Source organism: Rhopalosiphum maidis, chromosome 2 (assembly GCF_003676215.2).
Source record: "Rhopalosiphum maidis isolate BTI-1 chromosome 2, ASM367621v3, whole genome shotgun sequence".
Classification (NCBI taxonomy): domain Eukaryota; kingdom Metazoa; phylum Arthropoda; class Insecta; order Hemiptera; family Aphididae; genus Rhopalosiphum; species Rhopalosiphum maidis.
In genome coordinates this window covers 55480814-55506063 of record NC_040878.1, presented here as the reverse complement: position 1 = coordinate 55506063, position 25250 = coordinate 55480814, and the positions used below count along the sequence as shown (strand labels likewise).

The window sequence follows — 25250 nt, the reverse complement described above, 5'->3', positions numbered from 1 at the left end:
ACGAATATTTTTACTGAGTACATAAGTACGTATAACCATTGATAATATATTATTTAGTATTTATAATCAATGGTATAATATATAATTTCGGTATAGAAATTATGTTCAATGTTTTGGCATTTTCGATATTATCAATATATCTTATATTTTCGGTATTCAGTTTTATACATTTTAAATTTAAAAATAAGATATACCGGTATATAGTAATACGTCCTAAATGTTACGGTAAAAAATAAAAAAATAATAACAATCAAAATGCATAATTTATTAATTTTACTAAATAGCTAACAAAATTAATAATTGTTGTTTTTGAAATAAACAATCGTAAAATAAATTCGTTTACTTATACTTGAAACTTAGATGATCTCAAATTGGTATATCGGTATTACCGTTAGCAGTTTGGGAATTTAGCTACTTGTAAATTTTTCTTTTCGATGCGATCCGTTTTGGAATAAGTAAATAATGGACAGGAGCCGTTTGGGCTGCGCCAATAATATCGTATGTTATAATACCTAGCTGTATTCACACATTTTAGTCATTACGACTCATGAGAAACCATGTATGAATATTTTTCAAGATTTTTTCCTAAGTCTAAAAATTTTTTTTTTTTAATCAAGAATAAAACAGACTGTTAACTATTATTAATAATACGGAATTAAATTTTGAAAATATGTTGATTAAATTTAAGATAATTTTATTTACCTACCTATTAATACCATAAATTTATTTACACTATTTTATGGTTATATTTTATTTTAACGATATCAAAAACATATCATATGAAATATACTTAGTGATATAGGCTGGCAGTCAGACCAGTCAGTTTCAGCTAAGAATCGTTTTTTGTATACAATGATATATCATTGAATTCATATTTAACACATCCATAATAGTAAATCATTCGATACCTAATATACAGTAGAGCAGTACCCACTTGCATACTTTTTTTTTATACCTAAGATTTAAGAATATAATACAAAGATCGATCTTTATAAGTTTTTTCAACTTATGTTACCTAACCAAACCTAATCTATAAAAAAAAAACTACCGGAAAGTTTAATTGATTTTTATGGATATTTGAAGTTCAAATTGTTATGACATTATTGAAATTCAAGCATCTCTAAAGAATATTTTGTGTGACTAGCAAACTTTGCGTGTCTTATAAAATAGGCATTCTTCTTCCAATCACTAATAGAATCTTTTATCTTAAAATCAAATTATAAACACTATAAATAAAACCAATTATCTAATTTAGCTAAAATCAGATACTAGCTTTTATAAGACAAAATGTCAGTAATCGATTATTAGTTACTCAAATTATTTTTTCCGAGCCATATAAAATCTCAAATTAATAAATTTATTATTAAATTTAATGACAACAATTAAACTTACATTAAAAGAATCATACAATTATACCAATCGTATTGTTTCCTTGAATTTCTGTGGTGTTGGCCGATTTATTGTTGAAATAAAGTTCATATTTTGTTTTATTATTTAACGTTACAGAAACACAACGAAAAACTCCAAAGAATAATTAAATTATTTAAATCAGTGTTTTATAGTTATATAATATTCAATGATATTCAATAAAAACAATCTGTTGGTTGATTATGTATAAATGAAATATAAAACAATTGTAACATTTAAAAATTGTAATTAGGTAGCCAGATACTTAGAAACAGTAATTATTGTGAAAGGGATTAACGTTTATTTGTATCTGAAGAAACAAAAATTACAAAAATTATAAGATTGATTGTATACGTTTCATCTTTGGTCATATATTTTATTATCTATAGATAACCATATAAGTATCAACGCGCTTTATTGTTGGACTGTGATTCAGTCAAATGATATTTGGTCCAATTATATACCTACTTAGTTTTAACTTATAATTTAATGAATTATTTGATTATAAAATATTATAATTATTTATTTATTGACCTTGTTTTCAGTATTATTGTAGCATAAATCTAAAATATTTTGTTATAATACAGATCACTACACAGATTAGATATCAGCTATAAGCTTATAAAGATAATTAGATGATATGTACTATTATTTTTAATTTTATAAAGAAATATATTTTCGCTAAAGTTTAACAAAATCGGTACTAATGCTTATATTTTATCTATAATTTATTATATTATTGTATTATTTACAATATTATATAGTTAATAAAGATGGTAAGATAGATTAAGTAGTCGTTTATTTCTTTGTATACGTAAATTATGTATCACACTGGTTGTTTAAGAATTTACATTCTTTTTCATACAAAAAAATTCAGGCTGACACTATACTATAGATACAAAAGAGACGTCTTTTACATTTGTTATCATTAGCGCAACGACTTCATCGAACATCGATAAAGTGCAATTGAAGAAGAATCGACTCTTAAGGTTATACTGTCGGGTCTCAAGGTTTGATTTAGAGAGTACACCTTTGGCCGTGATTTTCTGTGTTGGTCAAACACAAATTACTACACGTGCTTAGCAGTGTCACGTAGACAGACAATTGGGCATAGTCCATATTACTTCGATTTATTTGTAAGGGATGGGAATCGGCTATAAATGGAGATAAACAGGAGCACTAAAATACGCGGCATTGCTCTGGCGTTTTGGTGTATCTACAGCAGATCGTGTTTTTGTGGTAACCATTTAAACTAATACGAAATGTGTTCTGTTTGGTTTTTAATAAAATAAATTTAAATGTATATGACATTTCATGTTTAATTATTGTTTAGTGCAAAAAACAAATATATGTGAACAAAATAATTGTAATTGTATAGAATAGAATAATACAACATAATACAACTATATAAATAAATTGCGTTTAGTATAGTATTAGAAACGAAAAAAAATATACATATAGTGTAAAAAGATTATACATTAATTAATGATAACAAAATATTTGAATATCTTTTAAGATGCATGAACATGAATAATAATAAATAATGTTATTAGTGTAGTATTGTAATTAAATACTTATTCAGTTTCCCAAGGCCGCTTTATCTCTATAATTATGATAAAACAACCGTAAACTTCGTTCTTTTTTGAATAAAATAAACGAAATCTGTATGTTCCATAAAAAAATGATTTGGGAAAACCGGAAGTCATGAAAATACCAGTATCTATGCCGGATACTTTATATACACCCTGAAAATATGAACAAGATTTTTTTCTTCTTTATTGCAAATCATACATTATATATAGTATAAAATAAATCAATTAGAAAAAACATAATAAATATTAAACAAAATATAAAACAAAAATAAAAATAGAGATATACTCCGATATAGACTCATATTATAAGCAAAACTAAATTATATTAACTTGGAAAAAATGATTAATAATTGTATTAAAAACAATTTTGAGTAAGGCTAAGATAACATATACAATTTGAAATGATTTTAATTTAATTTTTTTTAATAAGTTTATATTAATTGTTATATTAAATGCTTACATTTAAACTGTATTAATTTATTGTTTTTAGATTCTGAACGAAGTGAGGAATGTATTGATTTTATAATGATGTATGTTTTTTTTTGTGTCTGTCATCGCGATTTGGAGTAGAAATAATGCTTTGATTTTTGACTTCAGCTCTTTGAAAAGGGAAATTCATCTAGTTGGTACTTTGGGAAGGAGGGGGAGGGGGTCAAAAGTAAAAGATGTCCAGTAGTCTTCGAAATATAGGTATAATAATATAATATATTTTACTAATCATCCTAGACTGACAAATTATCTCCGTTTAGAATCGTTTTCCGTATACACTGATATCTGTCATTGCATTCAAATTTAACACATTCATTATAGTGACCTACTCTCCATATCTACTATACAACAGAGCGATACTCACTTGCCTACCTTTTTTAAAACTATTATTAAGACAATCGAGTTTAATTAATAACTCACTTCCAATTCAACTTTTTAAAGTTTTGTATCTATACCTAATAAATATTTTACCGAAAAAAAGTTCAAGTTGATAGAGTTTATATAAATAAAATAATTAAATGATTGTAGTTTTTAAAAGGCCTAACTGATGTTAGTCTGTATGTAATGAGCCTGAAAAACAGTAGGCTGTTTGGAAAAATAATAAGTAGTTCACAAACGGTCAACCCTATTGCAAAAAGCCTACTCTTTTTGCAAAAAAACTAATTTTCCATATGGCCTATGATATTTATACTATTATTTTAATTTTATGACACTTCCATACCGCGGGCAAAGGGCAAGTCGCATTGTAGAGACCTGCCGAATCCATTATTGGAGTCCAAGCAGGCCCCAAGAACTTTTTGAGTGAGGAACAAGCTTTAGGTGTCTTATAGAGAAAAGCGTTATCCTTCCAACCACCAATAGAGTCTTTTACCGCCAAATTGAATTCCAACTATACAAAGAAAACAATTTATCAATTTTGCAAAAATTGCATTATAATTTAGTTTATTAAATAATGGTTGTGAGTCATATAAAATCTCATATTTAAAATTCATACAATACTAATATTAACAATTAATTATTAACTTACATCAATAGAATCATCTAATGGTATCAAATTGGTTACGATTCCTTTGATTTCTGTGGTGTTGGCCGACTTTTTACTTAGGTACAATTCATATTTTAATTTATTATTTGTCGGAAAAGAATCACAACGCATTACTCCTAAGAAATTTAATCGGTACATACCCTGAAGAAAAATATAATAATTTTTAAATTAGTATCATACGATAGTATAAGATAATATTCTTTGGTTACAATGTGATCGTTACTAATAAAATAAATAAGAAAATATTGATATATTTAAAAACTATATACTTACAAATGGTAATTGTGGAAGAGACAAACGTTTACTGATATTTGAATTAACTAAAGTTACAAAAACTATAAGATTGATTAGTAAACACTTCATCTTTGGTTTAATATATTATAATCACACAAGCATCAATGCAGTTTATGCTCTACTGTTATTCAGAGCCAAATGATTTTTAGTGCAATGGTACCTAATTTTTATACTTAACTTGTCATATCGGTAATAATTTGTTCATATATTAAAATTATTATTATTAACCTTGCTTTCAAAAGTATTGCAATACTCATCCATATTTATATTATGTAAATTACATAGTTTAGATATTATCTATTTAGATAATGTGTGAATTTCCTTTTATATGGAATTTTGTTAAATGTTATATTTGTTACTCAGTATGATGACAATTTATGATAATAAATTTTTTTGTACTTACTAATAATATTATTATTTTAATCGTGAGTCTGGTAAATTATATTCGGTTTGATTAAACATAATTGTATTTAACAATGTTGTTTTATTTAAAAATGCAATAAAACCAAAGCTTTAGTTTTATGATCGTCATAGGATTTTATAATCTCTCACCACCAGGATGTTTTCAAAATAAATCTAAGCTGATTCCGCTTTTCGAAATTGATACTAAGGTATGTATAAACTATTGTCCAATTTCATTAATACCTATAAAAAATTTATTAAAAAATTTAGAAAAGTGTAAAATCTCGATTTTATAAATTTCTATAGACATCGTAAATTTTATTTGTAACAGTTTGGTTTTCAAAAAATTAAGAATTTTCTAAAATCTTATACAATTATTAATTAGTTATATTGTTATATATATTTTGATAAACTTTATTTAGGTTATTTCATACTTGGAATTTTTCTTGATGTTAGTAAGCGTTTGACTGTGTGTATCAATACAAAGTAGCAAATTACAGCATATGTTACCAAGTTATAGCATAAATTATGTAGTTAATATTTCTATTATAGAGTTTTTTGGTTAATCGATGCCAAGGAGCAACGAATATCATTAATTTATGTTACTTTTAGTGATAAGAAAACTCCTAAATTCGGAGTTCCATAACGAACAGTCTTAGCACTGTTACTGTAGGTATATCATTTATATAAATGGTTTAATTAATCTGAAATGTAATGTTTATACATTTTGTTTTGCAGATGACACCACTACAACATCTTCGTACCTGATTCCCAAAAAAATTACCAGAAGCTAATCAAATTATAAGACAGGTATGAATGAATAATTGTTTATCAACAACTCACTCAAAATTAATTAAAAAAAACAATTTTGGTATATCTTTTTTTTTGATTTTGAAAACCTATATATAGATGAAAATTTACTAGTGAATTACTTTACCTATATATAGTTATACAGTTATCAAAATAGTTTGTAGTTTAGGTTTTAACACAGTAAAGACGATCTCGTCTACAGTAAACGTCAATTATTATTTCTGTGGTATCTTTTAAAAGTCGCTAAGAAAGGTGTTGAGTTGTGGTAGGTATGCCAGAGTCAGTAGCGTAACTATAAATTTGGGTCCCCTTGGTCACTATACATTACCAAAATTAAAAAAAAAAAACAGTCATTACTTATTATAAATATAGTTTATTTATGTTATATGTACAAAACTACAAAGTGGCTATTCAAAGTTTTTTTTTTCTAGCTTCCATCTCAGAAAATGTTTTTATTAGTTCTTTAGTGTCCATTTGTCTGTTTTCTAATAATATGAATTGACATGTTTTGCACTTTTTCTAACAGTACCTGTCTCGTGAATTTTAAAATAAAATTCATATCTTTGTGTATTATTTTAGATTCTGAACGGAATGAAGAATGTATTGATTTTACAATGATGTAAGTTTTTATTTTTTTAATTTTTTTAATTTTGTGTCTGTCATTGTGTTTTGGAGTAGAAAAAATACTTCGATTTTTGACTTCAGCCACTTTTTGAAAAGAAAAATAAATCTAGTTAGTATTTGGGGGAGGGTCAAAAGTAAAATATTTCCAGTAGTCTTCGAAAGCGTCAGAAAAACCCTAAAAAAGCAACGAATAAACGGACATTTTTATGCATTATCAGTTTTTGACAAAACCGATTTTTTTATTTTGCTGTTATTCAAAAACGAATCATTGTAAATACTTGAAATGTTCACCAAATGATTATATTAGCGTACTTATTTATTTGCGATTAAATTTTCAAAATATTTTGATTTTTTTTTTTTTAAAGCTATTTGCAGGCAATTGAAATTTTCAATATTTCTAACATTTTTTTTTTTAATGCTGTTAAAAAAAATTTGGCTTCCCGAAAAATCTTTAAAATTTAATACAAGGATTATTATAAGTTGTACTTATCGTAATAAAAAGAAAAAATCAAAAACCGGTAGTCACAATTTTTGTTTATAATCATTTAAAGTTCAAATGTTTACAAAATATGTCAAAATCGTAAAAATTAGCAAGGAATTTTGAAGTTAACAATTCGTAACATTTTTGTGATTTATAAGTAATTTTAAAAAACCCAATACAAGGTTTTCCATAAGTTTTTTCTTAAATAAATGTAAAAAGGAACCCAGCGTCAATATAGAAATCATTTTGTGAGCGTATGAAATTAAATTTTTTATGAAATTACGTAAAATAACGATATATTACAATTTAAATATAGGTATAATAATATAATATATTCTACTAATCATCCTAGACTGACAAATTATCTCCGTTCAGAATCGTTGTCCGTATACAATGATATCTGTCATTGTATTCAAATTTATCACATCCATTTTAGTGACCTACTCCCCATTTCTACTATACACTACTGCAGAGCAATACCCACTTACTCACCCTTCTTTATAATACAAATTGTATTTAAAAGGGTCAAGGTCCTCCCGGGGCCCTCCAAGTGCAGGTCCCCTGGGCATTACCGTACCTTGCCATCCCATTGATTAGGTTATTTACACCATTGGGCAGAGTTTTTAATGTTTCAATCGTATCTGACTACATACTACACAGTATTAAATCAAAATTAATTTTAGATCTTCGTGGTTATAAACGGTTGCAGATTTTTCAGTAAAGTCCCTGGTCGCGGCAGCTCGAATTTTTTTCTGTCCTCAGTATAAAACATCAGTACATAAGTAGTAAGTACGTCTATAACTTAGATTCTGAGTGGAGCGATTGTATTATTGATTATACAATGATCAATGAAATGTATTTTTTGTACGTCTTTGTACACGATATCACGATAATAAGTAGTCTATAAAATGCTTCAATGTTCACTTTGAAAGTTGTTTTGGATAGAAAATTAGATCTAGTTTATAGTTTTATACTTTAGAAAGGTCAAAATAGTTTCCAATCTCCTAAAAGCAAAATAAATTTAAAAATGGCATATTATATGATACATTATTATTATACGAATCATAAGTAGCAAGGTATGCCAATGGTTGTACGTAATACTTATAAGTTATAACTCAAAAACACCGGGTAACGCTGTATTGTATGGTATAATATTATATTTTATATATCTTACATATTACATATGATCAAGTCCCTGCAGGTTAATAGTATTTTAATCGGATTTGGAGATATAAACGGTTCACACACATTATAAAACACGAGTACACGACTGGTGAACGCTATTTTTAAATATTTTAAATACTTGGAGATCAAGACGGTGGGAAAAATGGTATGTAACACAACACGTGTTTGACGAGCATTTTGAGCGTCTTCGGTGACATAATGTCTCGGCACACGATGAGTCAAACGGTTATATCTTAATATACGAGCGTACACGTAATGTTAGTGAATTCTAATGTGGTGTCGGCTTCGGCGGCAACACACAAAAACTGCAGCAAGGAGGTGAATACAAATAATTTTGTAATAATATATTATGTACGTTCGTAGAAACATGGAAGTACGGTTTGTGGTAAACGGATTCAACAACATGCAGGCGGACAATAATATTATTCTTCCGTTTTGTGATAAGTAGTTCTGTGTGCTGCGGAAGTATTGTAGTTTATAATTATCTCAGCTTATTAACCGTAGTGAATTACGGAAAATATATTTTAGTAAAATAGAAACATCACTGTCATGCTCTATAACATGAACATCAAACTTGTTTAGTGAATATACATATATATATATATTCATAGATATTATCATTCTTTTTAGTATTCCGGCTATTATAAATACGATAGTCGTCCTATATTTTTTTTCCGGCAATATTGTACAAAATAATTATTTAAACAGATTGTAAATGGTTATTTTATTATCTGATAAAAAATCTATACTTTAATTGCCATGAATTTTAGTCATAGTCCTCAAATAAGTACAATTTTTATCATAAATAAATAAGCGATATCAGTGTACAAATATTTGATTTTCACGAATTTTAATTATTTGACGTAGGTACCTAAAATTAATAACTAAAAAAAAAACGAAAATATGCGAAATGGATAATTTATCTATGTAATCTTTTACAGAAATACTAAATTCAAGGCCAATAAATAAATATAAAATATTATACATAATTATTATATTACAAGTTAAAAAATAATTTGTACAATTGGACTAAAAAATAAATAATTACTTTTTATCTTACATAAAATGAGGAATATTCTAAACGTGATTTTTCCACAAAAATTTTATAGGTGATTATCATATATTATAATAATAATGAGAAGATAATATTCTCAAATTTATTGACAAGAAATAATATACTGTACCTAAAATGTAAATAAAAGTAACATAATATTGTAACGCTTATGAGTTATAAGAATACGATCAAGTGCTGTTTCCTGTATTGAAAAATTGTATATAGACAATACAGGGTACTTTTAATGTAATTTCGTTATTTAAATATAATTTAAAATAATATACTTTAAACCTATGACTAGACTATGCACATGTATGTCCGTTATTTGAACAAAATTTAAAATAATCTAATATAATATACTATAATACCAATTACTAGAGTCATTGTTACGAAATATATCTATCTTCATATTATTGTCATTATTTGTATTACGCGTGGTGGTTTTAGTCCATTCATGATATTAGACAAAAAAGGGGTCCAACTCGGAAAAATCTCCACCTAGCTGAATTTTGGTACACACCTTTATGACATCATTGTAAACAACGTGTGAACAGTCGCCATCTGTATCATGTACGCGTCAAAGGTTATTCGAGGTCAGAGGTCACGAAATTGGTCTTTTTTTTGAATATATCGCTTTTTATGAGCTGTACAATAAAAAGTTCTGGATATAAATTGTAGAAGAAGTAATTATCTACAAAAAAAGGTCTTATGGTATTTTCACGTAAAAGTTATAGTTTTTGCGTTATAAGTCCATCAAAATGTACACTTTTAATAAAATATGATTTTTTTGCTAAAAACAAGTAGCCTTTGCGTTTATATCTCGCTTTAAACAGATTGTACAAAGAAAAATGTTCATACAAAAATTGTAGAGGACAAAATTATTTGCAAGATGGTTATACATATATACAATCGTACTTACGGTATACGAATTTTAACGTTTACCGTTAATACGATAATATTATATATTAAGGGTGGTCTTTATTTTTGAACTTTGAAATTGTTGATGTAGAACCCCCTCACTTTTGTCATTGTGATGAGAAAATAATTTTGGTTAATTTTGGTCGTGACTGCTCATTCTCTTCCCGTGCTCCTGGGGGGTTGAAAATAGCCAACAAGGGTATTATGTTATTTTTTCGATTCAACTAAATAAATACGATACTTAGCGAAAAAATGTATAGAGCTTAAATTGTAAAACGTAAAAGTTTCAATTAAAAATGTAAGTATATTATTTATTCTAAGTCTATTATTTTCAATGAAAACTAATAAAGAACATTTTTAATTTTTTTAGCCAAATTGATAATTTTTAATTATTCAAATATATTTTTTGGACAAATAGAGTTATAAAAAAAATATTTGAATAAAAAGTATATAAAACTATATTTTCTAACAAAATGTTTATATGTAAAATGTTCATCGGATCCTTCATTTCATTGTTGGAGTCAGATATATTAAATATTATAAATATTATGATACAGTACATGATACAGATTGCGACTTTTCACACGTTTTTTACAACGATGTCATAAAGGTATGTACCAAAATTCAGCTAGGTGGGAATTTTTCCGAGCTGAAAACTTAATATCACTGTACTACTCAGCGATACTATATATGCGTTTAATTTTATAATAATAAATTAACCTATTGCGGTGTTGTAAATATAATCGATTGGTATTAGTATATACCTATGTATTTAATTAATTTTCTTAGTTTTAAATTTCTAAATGTCTTATATTTTTATATATAAATGATATGCAATAATTTTTAAATCATTACAAAACCATTCACTACCTAAAATAACCATGTTGAAGTTAACTTACTACTGTTTACGCTTATCATATAATAATATAATATAGATATAGAAATTAAATAGATATAAACATGGCAACTACGCTAACTAGACTACGATTTATTATATTTTCTATGACTATGATACTTCAGATACTTGAAATATTTAGTACAACAGCTAACTGATTTCTGCGGAATTCAATAAAGTAACATGATAATCGATAAGTTATAAATGGGTACGTTTTTTTATTGAATGATACGATTGATATCAGTTCATGTTATAAGAATTTTAAAATTTTTGAAATGTGATTATTTAACATTTGATGATACTAGAAAAATATTTGATTCATCCATATAAAGGTGGACATTTTTGAAATTATAGTTTTAAAGCTTTCTGTAAATTACACGCACAAATGTAGTACCTATGATCTTTTGGTCAATATTTACATTCGTATACCTACACATAATCTTCACTTATAATAAGTCATAAATGAACTATACACCGTTTCCGTATGACCAAACAAATAAATTAGTTTGTTGCACAATCATATATTTATATAGAAAATATTATATTACTATATTCGTAGATATTATATTAACAGTAGTTATCTAAATGCCCTATGTGGGCTTGCATCAAACATCCGGTGATCGACGAAGCAGCGGACTTGGTATATTATTATAGGTACCAATTATATGTTTATCACGACTATTGCGTCGGCTGTTGATGCGTAAAACGCTGATACCTACGCGGAAAACGAATGAAGGAAAAAATATATATTTACTATTCGCTTTTTATCCGATTTTTATCGGCACTGTATAGGCACTATACCTATCATAAATATCGTATAAATATATTCTATATTGTGATATTTCTCAAAAATGTTTACGCCATAAATACGGTCGGCGTCCGGTATAATATGCGGAACAAATGCGGTAATCGATTCGTCGACCATATATACGTATATATATATATATAACTTAAGATAGAACCAATACGTTTATCGTACAAAATCATTACGGATGTGAACGATATGGACCACTCTGTATACAATATTATTAAATTTCACCAACAAAGCGACCGTCAATGTGATTACGATAAGACGATATAATATTATTTATATTATATACACTATCAAATTGAAAACAGATACCAATAGGTATGTCGACTATTATTATTGACAATCTTAACTTCATGATAGACAGTACGCTCGTAACCCAATTAGTCTGAATATTTTATTATCAATAACACGTAAATTAAGGTATCAACAATACGTCGCATATGATCGACCGACAAAATCGTGTTATTTACCTCTATTAGTAAGAGTAAGAGTCTCATATCATATGTTTGGTATTAATGTAATTATTTAAATCAATATTTTTTTGTGTAATATAGATCAAAGCAGCAAGCAATTTTTGTATATAAATAGTATATACCTTGATAAGCTGACACGCGTTCTAAATAGTATGGTAAAAAAAGGTATTTTAATTGGGCACGATTCTGATATTCATAACCCCAGCAGCCGTCTTCCGGACTAACACAATGTTTGATTTTCAATAAAAACAATTATTTTATATTTTACACGTCTCTGTGTACTTCATAATTATTAAATCGAAATTAAATAGAACAATTTAATAAAACTATGGAAATCGTGTTCATTACTGCCTGTGTCAAAAACAATAATATAAGTATATTTTTCTAATAAATACTTAATAAATATTTGAATACTTAAAATGTGATTGAACGTTGACTTTAAACTAGAAGACTATTTAATAAAAATAAAAATTTTACTTTTGCAAAAAAAAATTTTAATGTATTACTAACATTGCAAAGTCTAAAGTTTTAGATCAAAATTAGTTTTAAATCTTTATGATTACTTTTAATCGGTTGGAGATATTTTGGTGCAATCACCGGCTGCATTAGTTCGGCATTTTTTTTTTTTGTCTTCAGTGTTAAATATCAGTACATCTATAATAGGTACATATTTATTAAGTAATACATCGCAAACCGTGTAACACGTCAAAAACATAATATTATAGACAATTTTCGAATGAAATAAGATTAATTTATTTATGACATCTAGGATGGAGTGCAATATTATCAGCTTCCGATCATAAGTAATCCCAATCCCGAGATTACCCGCTAAGTCACAATAATTTAAAATTTAATCGACAGCATTTCATACGTTTTATATGTTTGGTTAAAATTTAATAATATATTATATAAAACTATTGGGTTTATTTATGTATAAAGTATAATTTATTCTTAAATACAAAACAAATGTATATCTACTTAATTTAATATTAAATTATAATAGTAACATTATATTACTAACAATAAAATATACAAATCGCCTTTAAAATAGAATCGAAAAAATAAATAATAAATAATAGTGCAAATGTTTAAAATATTTTATGTTATATTAATATATTATATTATCTTACATTTTATTTAAATAACGGAATTATATTGAAAGTATCCTGCATTGTCTATATAAACCCTCCCGATATAGAAAACTGCACTTATTTCTCATAAATAAACTATCAACTAGTTGGTTTTTGATTTCTACGTGTGTCTATATCTAATGTGTATAAAGATTTTTTTTAATAAATGTACAAACTGTCTCCACTGTACATGTGATAAGTTATTTTATTTCACGCAATAATATCTATAGTTTATACTACATATTAATATATTATATTCGTTTTGAATTTATTGTAAGAACTAATAATACATGATACTATATGTCATACGTGGTAATATATACAATACCCATAAACCCTTTAAATTTTAGTATCAATTATAATATTATACTTGTATCAAAATTAAATAGATTAACTTCAGATTAAAAAATAATATCGGTGAACCAGTATTTAATCGTTATGAATGTTAATTATAGCTTGCCAGTATATATATAAAAAAAAAAAAAAAAACGAAAATATATAATTGATCTATATCTAATTTATTTAATATAACAGTACCAAATACAAGGTCAATAAATAATAATATACATATAAATTAGTAAATTACAAACGCAAATAGATAAGTTAAAAAATTATTTGGCTCTGAATAACAGTAAAAAAATGTTGATAGTTATTTCATATGTTATAATATATGGATATAATAATATACAAGACCAAAGATGAAGTGTTTATTAATGGATTTTATTATTTATCGTTAGTCCGGATATAGGTAAACGTCTGTGTTTACCACAATTACCAGTTGTGAGTATCTATTTTTTTTTTAAATATGTCAATAGTCATACATATCCCATTAACAACCAACGCCTTGTTGCAAAAATATGTTCCCGACTGTACATGATAGTTATTAAAATTATTTAATTTTTTTCTTCGGTGAGAATTCATAGTAAATATCCTAGGAATAATTGTTAGTGTTTTTGTACCATTACTTAATAAAATTTAATTTCATATTTGTATTTGTGTGTAAACAAAAAGTCTATAACACCACAGAAGTGGAGTATAAAAAATTTCATTCAACTTGATGATTCTAGTTTTTTTAGATTCTGAGCGGAGTGATAAATGTATTGATTTTATCACGATATGGATTTTTTTTATGGATGAGTATAGTATATAGTAAGTATAAGTGATAGATAAAGTAATTCGAATTTCAAAAATAGAGGTAGTTTTAGATATAAAATTGAATCTAGTTCATACGTTAGATACTTAAATATTTTGTTACTCGTCTAATATGCTACCTACCGTAAAATGATATCTACCAAAAAAAAAAAATAATAATAATAATAATAATAATTTATTAATTTATTGTTGTAAAGTACTTTATAATATTTCTATACGCCATTATAATATATTATTACAATATATTTTATATTGTTTTTACATCATCCCAGAAAACTTCTAATAAGTCGTGTTGCGTATGAATGGACTGCTCCACCATTCTATTCTTTAAATTGTAGGTCTACAAATCTGTTGCTCGGGTTTTAATTCCGTATTTAGTTTTTACATGTCTCCGCATTATACACTAGATCGTTTGTGTTTGTGCGCCCGTTCTAGGATCAACAAAAATGATTGACGGTTTCACGATGATAACCCATATATTTTAAGAATTGAGGTACTATATGCTCGCCATTGATCTGAATAAATAAATGATCCTAGTTCTATTTCATTTTGTATTATTGGTAATAAATTTGATGCCTTATCTATTTTTTCCACTTTAAAAAATCTCCGTTCTACAACCACATTAATATTTTTACAGCACATACCAAAAATACACGGACATCGAATGCGAGTACCGTAATTTTTTTGAGTTGAATAATCATCATCAATATCGTCAGCATTACTTGATAGTTGATACATTTTCATCTACGTTTATCGTAATGAATCGAATGCACTTTCACTATAAAATTAAATAAAATAAAAATAACTACGGTAGCCTACCGTCGGTAGGTATAGCATACTACACGAATACAGTTTTTTGGTAGATACCATTTTACTGTAGGTAGCACATTAGACAAGCTCCAATATTTTCAGTACTTATTTTAATAATCGGGAATAACAAAGAAAAAATGAAAGAAAAACAGGACAAAATTGATGTTTTTTTTTTTTATGTAACTCGAAAACGAATAACCGAAGAAACTTGAAATTTTCTTCATAGGTTTTATTATCTTTTTTTATTTACAATAAAGTTATAAAAATATTTTAAATATTTTTAAGATACTATAATAGACAATAAGAAAATGTCTTTTATTATTTTTTTTTTTATAAGTGCTTATTAAAAGTCATTCGCTGGGTTTAAAAGCTTGAAAATTGAATACAAAACTCCTCATAACCTGTTAAATTTTCAATTATGAAAGTATCGAAAATCAATTATCATTATATTTTTTTATTAGCATTTAAAATTAATATTTTGATAACATTTATAAAAATCGCAAAAAAATGTATGGTAAGAATTTTCATAAAAATGTTTGTTTTTATAGATTTAAAAATATAATACAAATTTCTTTATTAGTTTTTCAACCTACATATAAAAAAAAAAAAATGAAATTTAATGTTCAAATGCTTATGAAAATATGACATTCGATATTCACCAATAAAATTTTTTTTCTCTTCAAACAATTTTTGATATTTTGTTGTATTTCAAAAAATAAATAATAGATAGGTACTTGAAATCTTAAGTTAATAAATTATACTATAATTTTTATATAATATGCATGATATAATTTTGATTAACTTACTTGTTGAGTTATTAAAAGACATTCGAATTTTTTATATTGATCTTATTTTCATAAATGCTGATAAAAAATTTATAAATAGGTAAAAATGCTTGAAATTTTATTAAAAATTTTATTAATAAATTTATTTCCAAATAAAAATGAATCGAAAGTGGATAGCGGATAGGTAGTCATAATATACTTTAGAAGCATTTTAAGTTTGATAAATTCGTCAAATTCACGGTATATAGTTAAGTACAAGTACTTTGTGTTATAAAATCTTTAATTATTATAAAATTTAAGATTTGAAAATTTTATATTTTTTTGAATATTTCATACTGAAGCTAAAAAAATTAAAAAATATATAAACACAATCATTTTTGATAGAGATTTGAAGAAATTCAAATTTTAACAAAATTACGTTTTTTAACGATGAATAAAAATGTTAATTTTTTCTTTTATATATAACATAAGCATTATTTATTAATATATTTTTGTGCATTATATTAATATGAGTTTTAGTATAATCGACGAAATTTTTTACTCAATTTATTTTGATATATATATTTATACTATCGATTACAATGAACCTATTTACACAGTTTTGGTATTGACTCAGAAATTAATACCATTATTAAACAGTATTAATATACTAAATTATAATAATTTTATGCTAATAATGTAATAATTTCAATGTTTTAGGCAATAGTCAAACCATTAGTGTTAGCCTAATATTAATAGTGAAATAAATTACTTAGGTTAGGTAATTTACTTAGTGATATAGTCTGAATAGTCTATTTCTACTCAGAATTGTTTTTCGTATAAAATTACACATCATTGAATTTAAATTTAACACGTCCATTACACTCAAAACTTACTGGTCACCAAAACGTTACCCTCTTGTCAACCTCTTTTTAAATTTTATTTTATTTAATTTTATTAGTGTTTTTATCATTGAATAAATATAAATTTGAGATTTTATAAACTATTATTTAACTACCATAAATTATAATAATCAATTTATATCATATTTTTTAATTTTATCGTACTTTTGTGGTAATCGATCTGATTTTGATCAAATTAAATAAACTGTTTTCTTTATAGGTAGAATTAAATTTAGCGGTAAAAGATTCTATTGGTGGTTGAAAAATGAACGTTTTTTTTTTGTTTAATCAATCAAATGCTTGCTCGTCACTCAAAAAGTTGTTGGGTAATGTTTGAACTCAAATAATGGAAGGTGGAGGAGCCTACAACGCAACATGTCCTCTTCTTATAGTATGGAAGTGCGTGTATAAATAAATATATTATATAACGGGGGCGGCTTTTCCCCCTAAAATATATATATATAATATATCTTTCCCTGGCCATAGGGACCAATGGGCCATGCCCCCCAGACATCTTACTCTTTATTTTGTCAAATATTTTCATTGATTCAATTATGTATAATTTGTATAATAAAAATGTAAAAAAAAATATTGTCTCTCCTCCTGGGCAAAGAACTAAAGCCGCCCCTGTTATAAACATTAAAGTACACATATTAACCAAATATTTTAATACAAAATATGAGTGTTGGCGTATTGTAATCAATCGCTTACGTGGAACGTTGCAATTATATACCTAATAGCTTTTAATAAGAATGTTTTTTTTTATACAATTTTCCGAAAAAAAAAAAACAAAAAATCCGATGAAAATGTAAGCATTAAATAAACATATTATATATAAAAAAAAAAAAAAAAAAATAGAAGATAGTTATTTTCCACCGTACATTATTTTTCCTTTAATAATTCCATTAAGCAATGAAATTGTACCATGTCACTATATTTTTCGCAATTCTATTGTTAATATTATTATATTTTTTTTTCTATAACATAAAATAAAATAATACATCCATATAATAAAGAAAAACGGTTTATGTTCTCAGGGCTTTTATAAAGCACCTGATATACCTACTGATGTTATCATGTCTGCTAATTTTTCTAAGATATTTTTTTATGGAACTTACAGAGTTCGTTTTTTTATATAAAAAACACTGAAGACTATGATTGTTTTAATTATAGAAGTGAAGCGGTCTTAAAAAATGTATTATACATTAAATTACAATCAAAACTAATATTATTAATTAATATAGTCGTTTTGTCATTTTATATTATTCATTTATTGTGTAATATATATAGAGTATACATAAAATTGTTTTTATGGATCAAAAAATTAAAAAGGAAATAATAAATACATTTTTTTGACATTTTATGTCTTTGCTTTGGCACATTAAAATAAAAAACTGTCACGAAAAAGTATCCACGAAAAGCGTTACGTAATTTCCATGGATATCACTAGTGTTTGAAAATTTCATGAAATATTTCAGTATTATAACTGAGCACTGAATAAACGTTGGTAAACTAATGACTAATAATAATTGATATTGAAATTTATGATAAATCAGTACCTAAATATTAAACTTGTCTACCTACACTAATACGTACCACACTCGTACACTACATCATAATAGTTGTAATTTTATAATAATAAACCGTGTGTTCATGTATATTTACTTGTTATGATTATAAACAAAGTAATTTCCTTGGAAAAAAAACTAAATTTTGCTATAATACCATAAATAGTTAAAAATAAGACCCAATATAGTATAAATATATCAACCACGGTACTCATTTCAATGATTTTACCTAAAACTTTTAGATTATATAATTAATAATTAATAAACAACCTCATAAATATTAATAGAAAAATTTTTAACTCGTTGACCGCCATGAGATCTTGTATGAGATCTCAACATACTTAGTCCTGACCGCCAAGGGGTTTTTCATAGGTTTACTCAAAAAAATTTGTGGACAAAACATTGTCTGATTTTATTAAAAAATTGTACTTATATTCAAAATTGTTCACATAAAACATTGTTTTAGGTTATAACTTAATATAAGATGAGATCTCATATTAAATCTCATGGCCATAGGATGTCACCTCTTGAAAAACTAATATTTTGACCATTACCTTGAGATCTCAAACTAAATCTCACTATAAAATAGTATTTCAATTGAGATTTAACATTAAATCTCAAATAGAACTTTATATATTTCTAAAATAATACATTATTTGAACAAAAAAAGGAATAATAATAATATTATGCAAACAATCTCTGAAAGTAGGTATTTATCTTATAAATTACAAAATAATAACCAATAGCATAACTTTATTATGATAAAAATTATACAACAAATGAAAACATAACTTTAAAACTTTTGTAATTAACAATAAAATAATATTCAAAAACAATTTATGTAGTGTATGTAATAAAAAATATAAATTACAAAAAATAACTAATAATAATAATAAAATAATATTAATATTTCTTTTATAGCACAATAAATATAAAATATATTTATGTAAAAAATGATATAAAAAAATATTCTTATTTAAAACAGCTTAAATAAATTGCTGATCACTACTATCTAGTTATTTTGTAATTTGTGATCCTTGATAAAACATTGTGTACAATAATATTTGTTACAGGCTAGGCATTTAGTTTGTACTTTAAGACTGTGAGATTGGGCGTATTTTCTTTCTTTTTCAGAGGACATGACTGAGTAACATATAAAACATCTGCTTTTGCCAGTTTTTTCTAGTTGGTGTTTGATAGTAGGTGGATTTATAAAAATGGTTTTTTTTTTTATTAACTGTTCAACTAAAGAAGTTTGGAAATTAGTTATTGACATATTTGAATTTACAACTTTATTAAATAACACAAGAGAGTTAACTACTGCTATATTTAAGAGCCCATCTAAAGCTACTTTCCTGTACCACTTTAAGCTACGTCTAAGAGGGTTTGAGTAAGAACTCATTTGATCAGAGAGATCAATTGACGCCTTCCCTGTATTGTAATCGATCACTACCTTAGGTTTCTTTATAATTTTCCCCTTTATGTGTTTTTCAACCATTTCGCTGTTGTGTTTAGTTTCTTCATTCATTTTTTTATTTTGCAACAAATTACACAAAAAAAAGTGAAAACACGTTAACTTTAAACAACAACTGCAAAAACACTTTAAATATTCAATTTTGATAGTGTAGTATCAAAGTAAATTAAGCAAAAAGTATGAACAATTACCCATGACAACAGTATTAAACATTACTTTATCAATGATTTTAAAATATTGATAAAAAAAACTAATATAGGTATTTTCATGCTACAAACACCAAATTAAAGTGGTAACACTGTACAACTAGAATCCGACGAGAAAATACCGATAATTGAGATCTAAAATGAGATCTCATTATTATAATATTCCTATAAGTGAGATTTAATATGAAATCTCACAACAAACTTTTAGTAATTAGTTGAGATTTAGTATTAGATCTCATAGCAAATTTAAGTAACACAGTAAAAAACCCCGTGGCGGTCAACGAGTTCATGTTTCACGTTTTTGTGAAATATTTCAGCATATAGTGAAATATTTCTCAAGAAATATTTCATACTTCAAATACTAAGTATCACCAATAGTATAGACGTATAATCGCTGTAGGTATACTATATTGCTTCAATTAACTAACACCTGTCTCTCACGACAACTGATATTTGCCCAGATGTCTTCCCATTCAATACCCCAAAGAAATTACAAATCTCTATGTTTACCAAATCTGAAAAATGGAAAGCAAAAGTACATCCAAGATCCAATCCAGAGAACTGCAGGAACCTTAAGCGTAAATATTGATTTGATAGTGTTTCATCGGTGCCTGAAGAAGTCTATGCGTCGGTGACTACGGATATGAAGGACGTCAACTATGTGTTTTTTCTAAGAAGTCAAATGTCATTGGAGTATAGGAATTTTAAGTATGAACATTAAACTTATTTAACCAATGTCGATTAACTAGTTAAAACTTGGTAGCAATTATTTAATATTATGTATGTATCAGAATGAAATTAATTAATTTCAGATTCGGGAATAATATCAGTATATAAAGTATTGAATGTCAATGATGGCTTTCATATATCTAAAATATTATATCATATATAAAGAACAATGAGAATACTTATATAATGAATAATCTGTCCAAGTTATCTACTGTAACAATACTGAAAGCAAGGCTAATAAATAACAATAATATTCGTACAAATAACAAAATATCAGGTACAATTGCACAAAAAATTATTTGCCTCCAAAAAACAGTAGATCAGTACACTTTGCCATTGATAGTTTATTTTTAGTTAAAATATTTCAGACCAAAAATAACAAAAATGTACAAGTGTTTAATATTCAGTTTTATCGTATTTTTAACTGTTATCAATTCAGATTCATATAAACCTTTATTTTTACCAAATTTACCGTTTGTAAGTACTTATACCTATAATTATACGTTTTTAAATCTATCAATTCGTTCAATTAGTATCCAACGTATTGTTAAAAATTAATGTTTTTAAATACCATATAGGTATATGATACTAGTTAAGACGATTTTATTTTTTATTTAAGGGTGAATACCGAATCAATTACTTAGGACTAGTGCGTTGTGTTTCTATGCCTAATAAAATTGTATTTAATTTGTACCTAAGCAAAAACTCTGCTAATACCACAGAAATCAAAGGAAATATAACAAATTACGTTCCATTTGATGATTCTTTAAATGTAAGTATACATTTATTTTGATTTCTGAGTGGAGTGATAAATACATTTTATTATGATATGTATTTATATAAATATATATTTATAAGTAGTTAAAAACTATTTTGACTTCCAAAATTAATATTTATTTAAATAAAAATTAGATCTAGTTTGAACTTTAAATGGGTCAAAATTAAAGATTTACACTACTTTTCATTTTTCAATAAATAGATGAAAAAATTAAAAACGTGAATTTTCAAAAAAAAAAAAAAAAACGTGTTTAACAAAAAAAATTTTGTTTAATTGTTGTAACCCAAAAAATAATAACTTGAAATACTTGTCTTAAAATGATCAACCATAATTTTTTGATGTTAACAATTGTCTAAAAATAGCACAATATTTCAATAACCGGTTGACTTTATTCGAGTAATTTATAAACATATAGTTTTTTTTTTATAATGTTAATAAATTATAATTAAAAAATGTTTATAAATTTCATACAAATATCCAAAAATATTCATTAAGTAATTAAAAAATATCGAAAACTGATAGTCACAATATTTTATTAATATAAGCGTTCAAATAAAGAATTACGCAAAATTCGTAACATTTTGGAAATGTTTAATTTTTTTTGAAACCCATATAAATTTCCAATGTTTACTTAAAATTTAAAATTGTATTCGAGATTTCTTATGGTGTATTGTCTGTCGAGAAATAAAAATAGTCTACGAAACGGAATAAAGATTGGTGTATTTTGTTTTATGTAGTTGATATTTTTTTTTTAATAAAATATCTTATAGTTATTTTGGAACGTAGCAACGATAATTCAAGTTAAATTAAAAAATATCATATCACGTAGTGAAAACTAACAATATTCCCAAAATATGCACATTCGAACATTTTCATGTTGAACATTTACAAAGACAAAATTGTATTTCGTACTTTTTTATTATAATCCAATAATTAAAATACCTTGTTTATATAAATAAATAGACCTGTTGAAAATTCAATACAAAATTCCGCATTAGTTTTATTATAGCCGTACAAAAATAATTAAAATATATAAGCAAAATGTATTTTTGTGAACAATGGAAGTCAAAAATTTGACTAAATTCGTTAAAATCACAAATAATTAATAATTATTATTTGTAGTTAAAACTGTATAAAATTTTTTTTTAATTTTTTTTACAAAGATTGAAAATCTAATACGAAATTGCTTAGGAGTAATTTATATTGAACATTTGAAACTAAATGTAATAAATATATAAGCACAATATATTTATATATAAATATTTAATTTAAAATTAAAAAATTAAACGAAAAATATTGATTTTAGTTATTTTATCGTTATTTAAAAATATTATTTATGGGTACTTAGAAAGTTTATACTAAATTACTATTTTTAAATACACAACGGAAAATGACATTTTCAAATGCAATTTTTTTGACGAAAATGAATTAAACTATTACTGCATTTTCTTTAATGGGTACTTATAATAAAATTATATAGACTACTTTTTTTGCAATATACTTAAATGTAGGCTGATAGACCGTATATACATGATCAACATCATTTTTCATAATTCATACACTTCATAGGTATACAATAATATATCATTGTATCCTATAAATCAATTTAAATACATATATTACAGTTACTCACTTCTCCACTATATTATTGTTATTAAGTGTTAAATATTTTTTTTCACACTTATGGTTTAACCAAGGATGGGCAAGTTAATGATTTTTTTAAACTCAATTAAGTTAACGTATATACTAGTGAGTTAAGTTAAATTTAAGCTAATTAAAACATCGAACTAGTAAGTTAAGTTAATAAGTTAAAGTTAACTTTTAAATTATTTACTCATTAATACCCAGCCTTGGATTTAACCATCACATACATCAAATTCTGAAATAATTGAATTTCGTCAAATTATGCTATTCGATTTTATTTTTGTTAAAATGTTTTTTTTTTTTTGTAGTTAGAACTCAATATGGCAGTAAAAGATTCCATTGGCGGTTGGAAAGAGAATGCTTTTATATATAAAAAATCCAAAGGTTGCTCGTCACTCAAAATATTATTGGGTGATACTTGGTCTAAAATAATGGAAGGTGGAGGGGCCTACAACGCAACATGTCCTCTTCCCTTGGTATAGAAGTGTATATTTATTAATGTTATAAATGTTAAAATATATAGTCTAATACTTTAATACTAATTAAAATATAACTTTTCAAATGAATTGTAACTTTTAATAAGAAAGTTTTTTTTTGTAAAATTTTCGGAAAAATTACTGGTTCATAAGTAAAAATTTAGTATATACTTTTTAAAAACAATATTAATTAGAATATAGATGGTTTAGATAAATAATTATCTATACTCAAAATGTTCTTTTTCATATTTTCATTGAGCAATGGAAAATATACAATTACCGAATATACCGAATTCTTATATTATTTTATTTTTTCCAAGTTTACGATTAATATTGGCAACGTTTTTCCTGATTGCTTATTACAAAAAATGATACAACTATGGCACATAATTTAATGAAGATAAAAATATGATTTATTTTTTTCAGGGTTTTTATAATGTCAGTGGAGTAGATACTAGTATTTTCGCATTAGCGAATTTTCCCAAAACATTTTTCTATGGAGTATACAAATTTCGTTTTTCCTTAACCAAAATCAATGATGTTTATGGCTGTTTTTTTATAATTTTAGAGATAAAGAGGACATGGGAAACTATTTGAACATTCAATTATCATTAAACGATAATAACATACTTTAATATTATCCATATTTATGCACATGAATGCCGTTGTAATTGTTGTTGTAATTTATTTATTGTTACTACAATATGACTATCATTTTTTTTTTCTTATACAATAATAAATGTTATTTATGTTGATATGTTTTATTATTTCTAACTAATTACAATGTAATATTGTATAGAATTATTTTTATTTGATAATCAATTAAGTAAATTATTATTTATGGTAAGATAAGTATATATTATTGGTTTAGGTGACAGCAATGGAAAACAAAAAAATTCTGTTGTATAACTTATTAGACCTGTACAATGTACATAAAATATTACAGTGCTTTTCGGGTTGTCTCATTACTTGACCAAATAAAAGTAAATTCGATACCGATTTTTCAGTTGGTGGATTGGTGCACTTTTCCATTCACTATTGTGTATCGATGACCATGTATATCAAGGATGTCCCCTCTATGCTTTTCCACGAACTCAGATGTAACTGGAAATTGAAATATTTGCGTTATGCGTAAAC

General features: G+C 25.3%; 3 protein-coding genes across 3 annotated transcripts; 1 reads left to right on the top strand and 2 right to left on the bottom strand.

Moving 5' to 3' along the window:
• Nucleotides 1-2932: 2932 nt before the first annotated feature.
• Nucleotides 2933-4945, bottom strand: LOC113554366. Its single transcript, XM_026958178.1, has 4 exons — nucleotides 4807-4945; nucleotides 4516-4674; nucleotides 4210-4377; nucleotides 2933-3152 (listed from the first exon to the last, which is right to left on the bottom strand). The coding sequence occupies exons 1-4, from the start codon at nucleotides 4894-4896 to the stop codon at nucleotides 2982-2984; spliced, it is 588 nt and encodes a 195-aa protein (XP_026813979.1). The 5' UTR covers nucleotides 4897-4945; the 3' UTR covers nucleotides 2933-2981.
• Nucleotides 4946-19810: 14865 nt separating this feature from the next.
• Nucleotides 19811-20362, bottom strand: LOC113553695 (piggyBac transposable element-derived protein 4-like). Its single transcript, XM_026957171.1, has one exon. It carries the CDS (start codon nucleotides 20332-20334, stop codon nucleotides 19819-19821), a length of 516 nt encoding a protein of 171 aa, XP_026812972.1. The 5' UTR covers nucleotides 20335-20362; the 3' UTR covers nucleotides 19811-19818.
• A 585-nt stretch (nucleotides 20363-20947) lies between these two features.
• LOC113552521 lies at nucleotides 20948-24777 on the top strand. Its single transcript, XM_026955386.1, has 5 exons — nucleotides 20948-21064; nucleotides 21835-21987; nucleotides 23946-24113; nucleotides 24540-24614; nucleotides 24682-24777. The coding sequence occupies exons 1-5, from the start codon at nucleotides 20948-20950 to the stop codon at nucleotides 24685-24687; spliced, it is 519 nt and encodes a 172-aa protein (XP_026811187.1). The 3' UTR covers nucleotides 24688-24777.
• The last annotated feature ends 473 nt before the right edge of the window (nucleotides 24778-25250 follow it).

Excerpts from the sequence above, each read along its gene's own strand:
- LOC113554366 (XM_026958178.1), bottom strand. The coding sequence starts at position 4,896 with ATGAAGTGTTTACTAATCAATCTTATAGTTTTTGTAACTTTAGTTAAT. Across the intron at positions 4,675-4,806 it reads CTCTTCCACAATTACCATTT|GGTATGTACCGATTAAATTT; the intron begins GTAAGTATATAG and ends ATTTTTCTTCAG. Across the intron at positions 4,378-4,515 it reads CATTAGATGATTCTATTGAT|TTGGAATTCAATTTGGCGGT; the intron begins GTAAGTTAATAA and ends TTCTTTGTATAG.
- LOC113552521 (XM_026955386.1), top strand. The coding sequence starts at position 20,948 with ATGTCTTCCCATTCAATACCCCAAAGAAATTACAAATCTCTATGTTTA. Across the intron at positions 21,065-21,834 it reads GAACTGCAGGAACCTTAAGC|GGTGAATACCGAATCAATTA; the intron begins GTAAATATTGAT and ends TTTTTATTTAAG. Across the intron at positions 21,988-23,945 it reads CATTTGATGATTCTTTAAAT|TTAGAACTCAATATGGCAGT; the intron begins GTAAGTATACAT and ends TTTTTTTTGTAG.
- LOC113553695 (XM_026957171.1), bottom strand. The coding sequence starts at position 20,334 with ATGAATGAAGAAACTAAACACAACAGCGAAATGGTTGAAAAACACATA.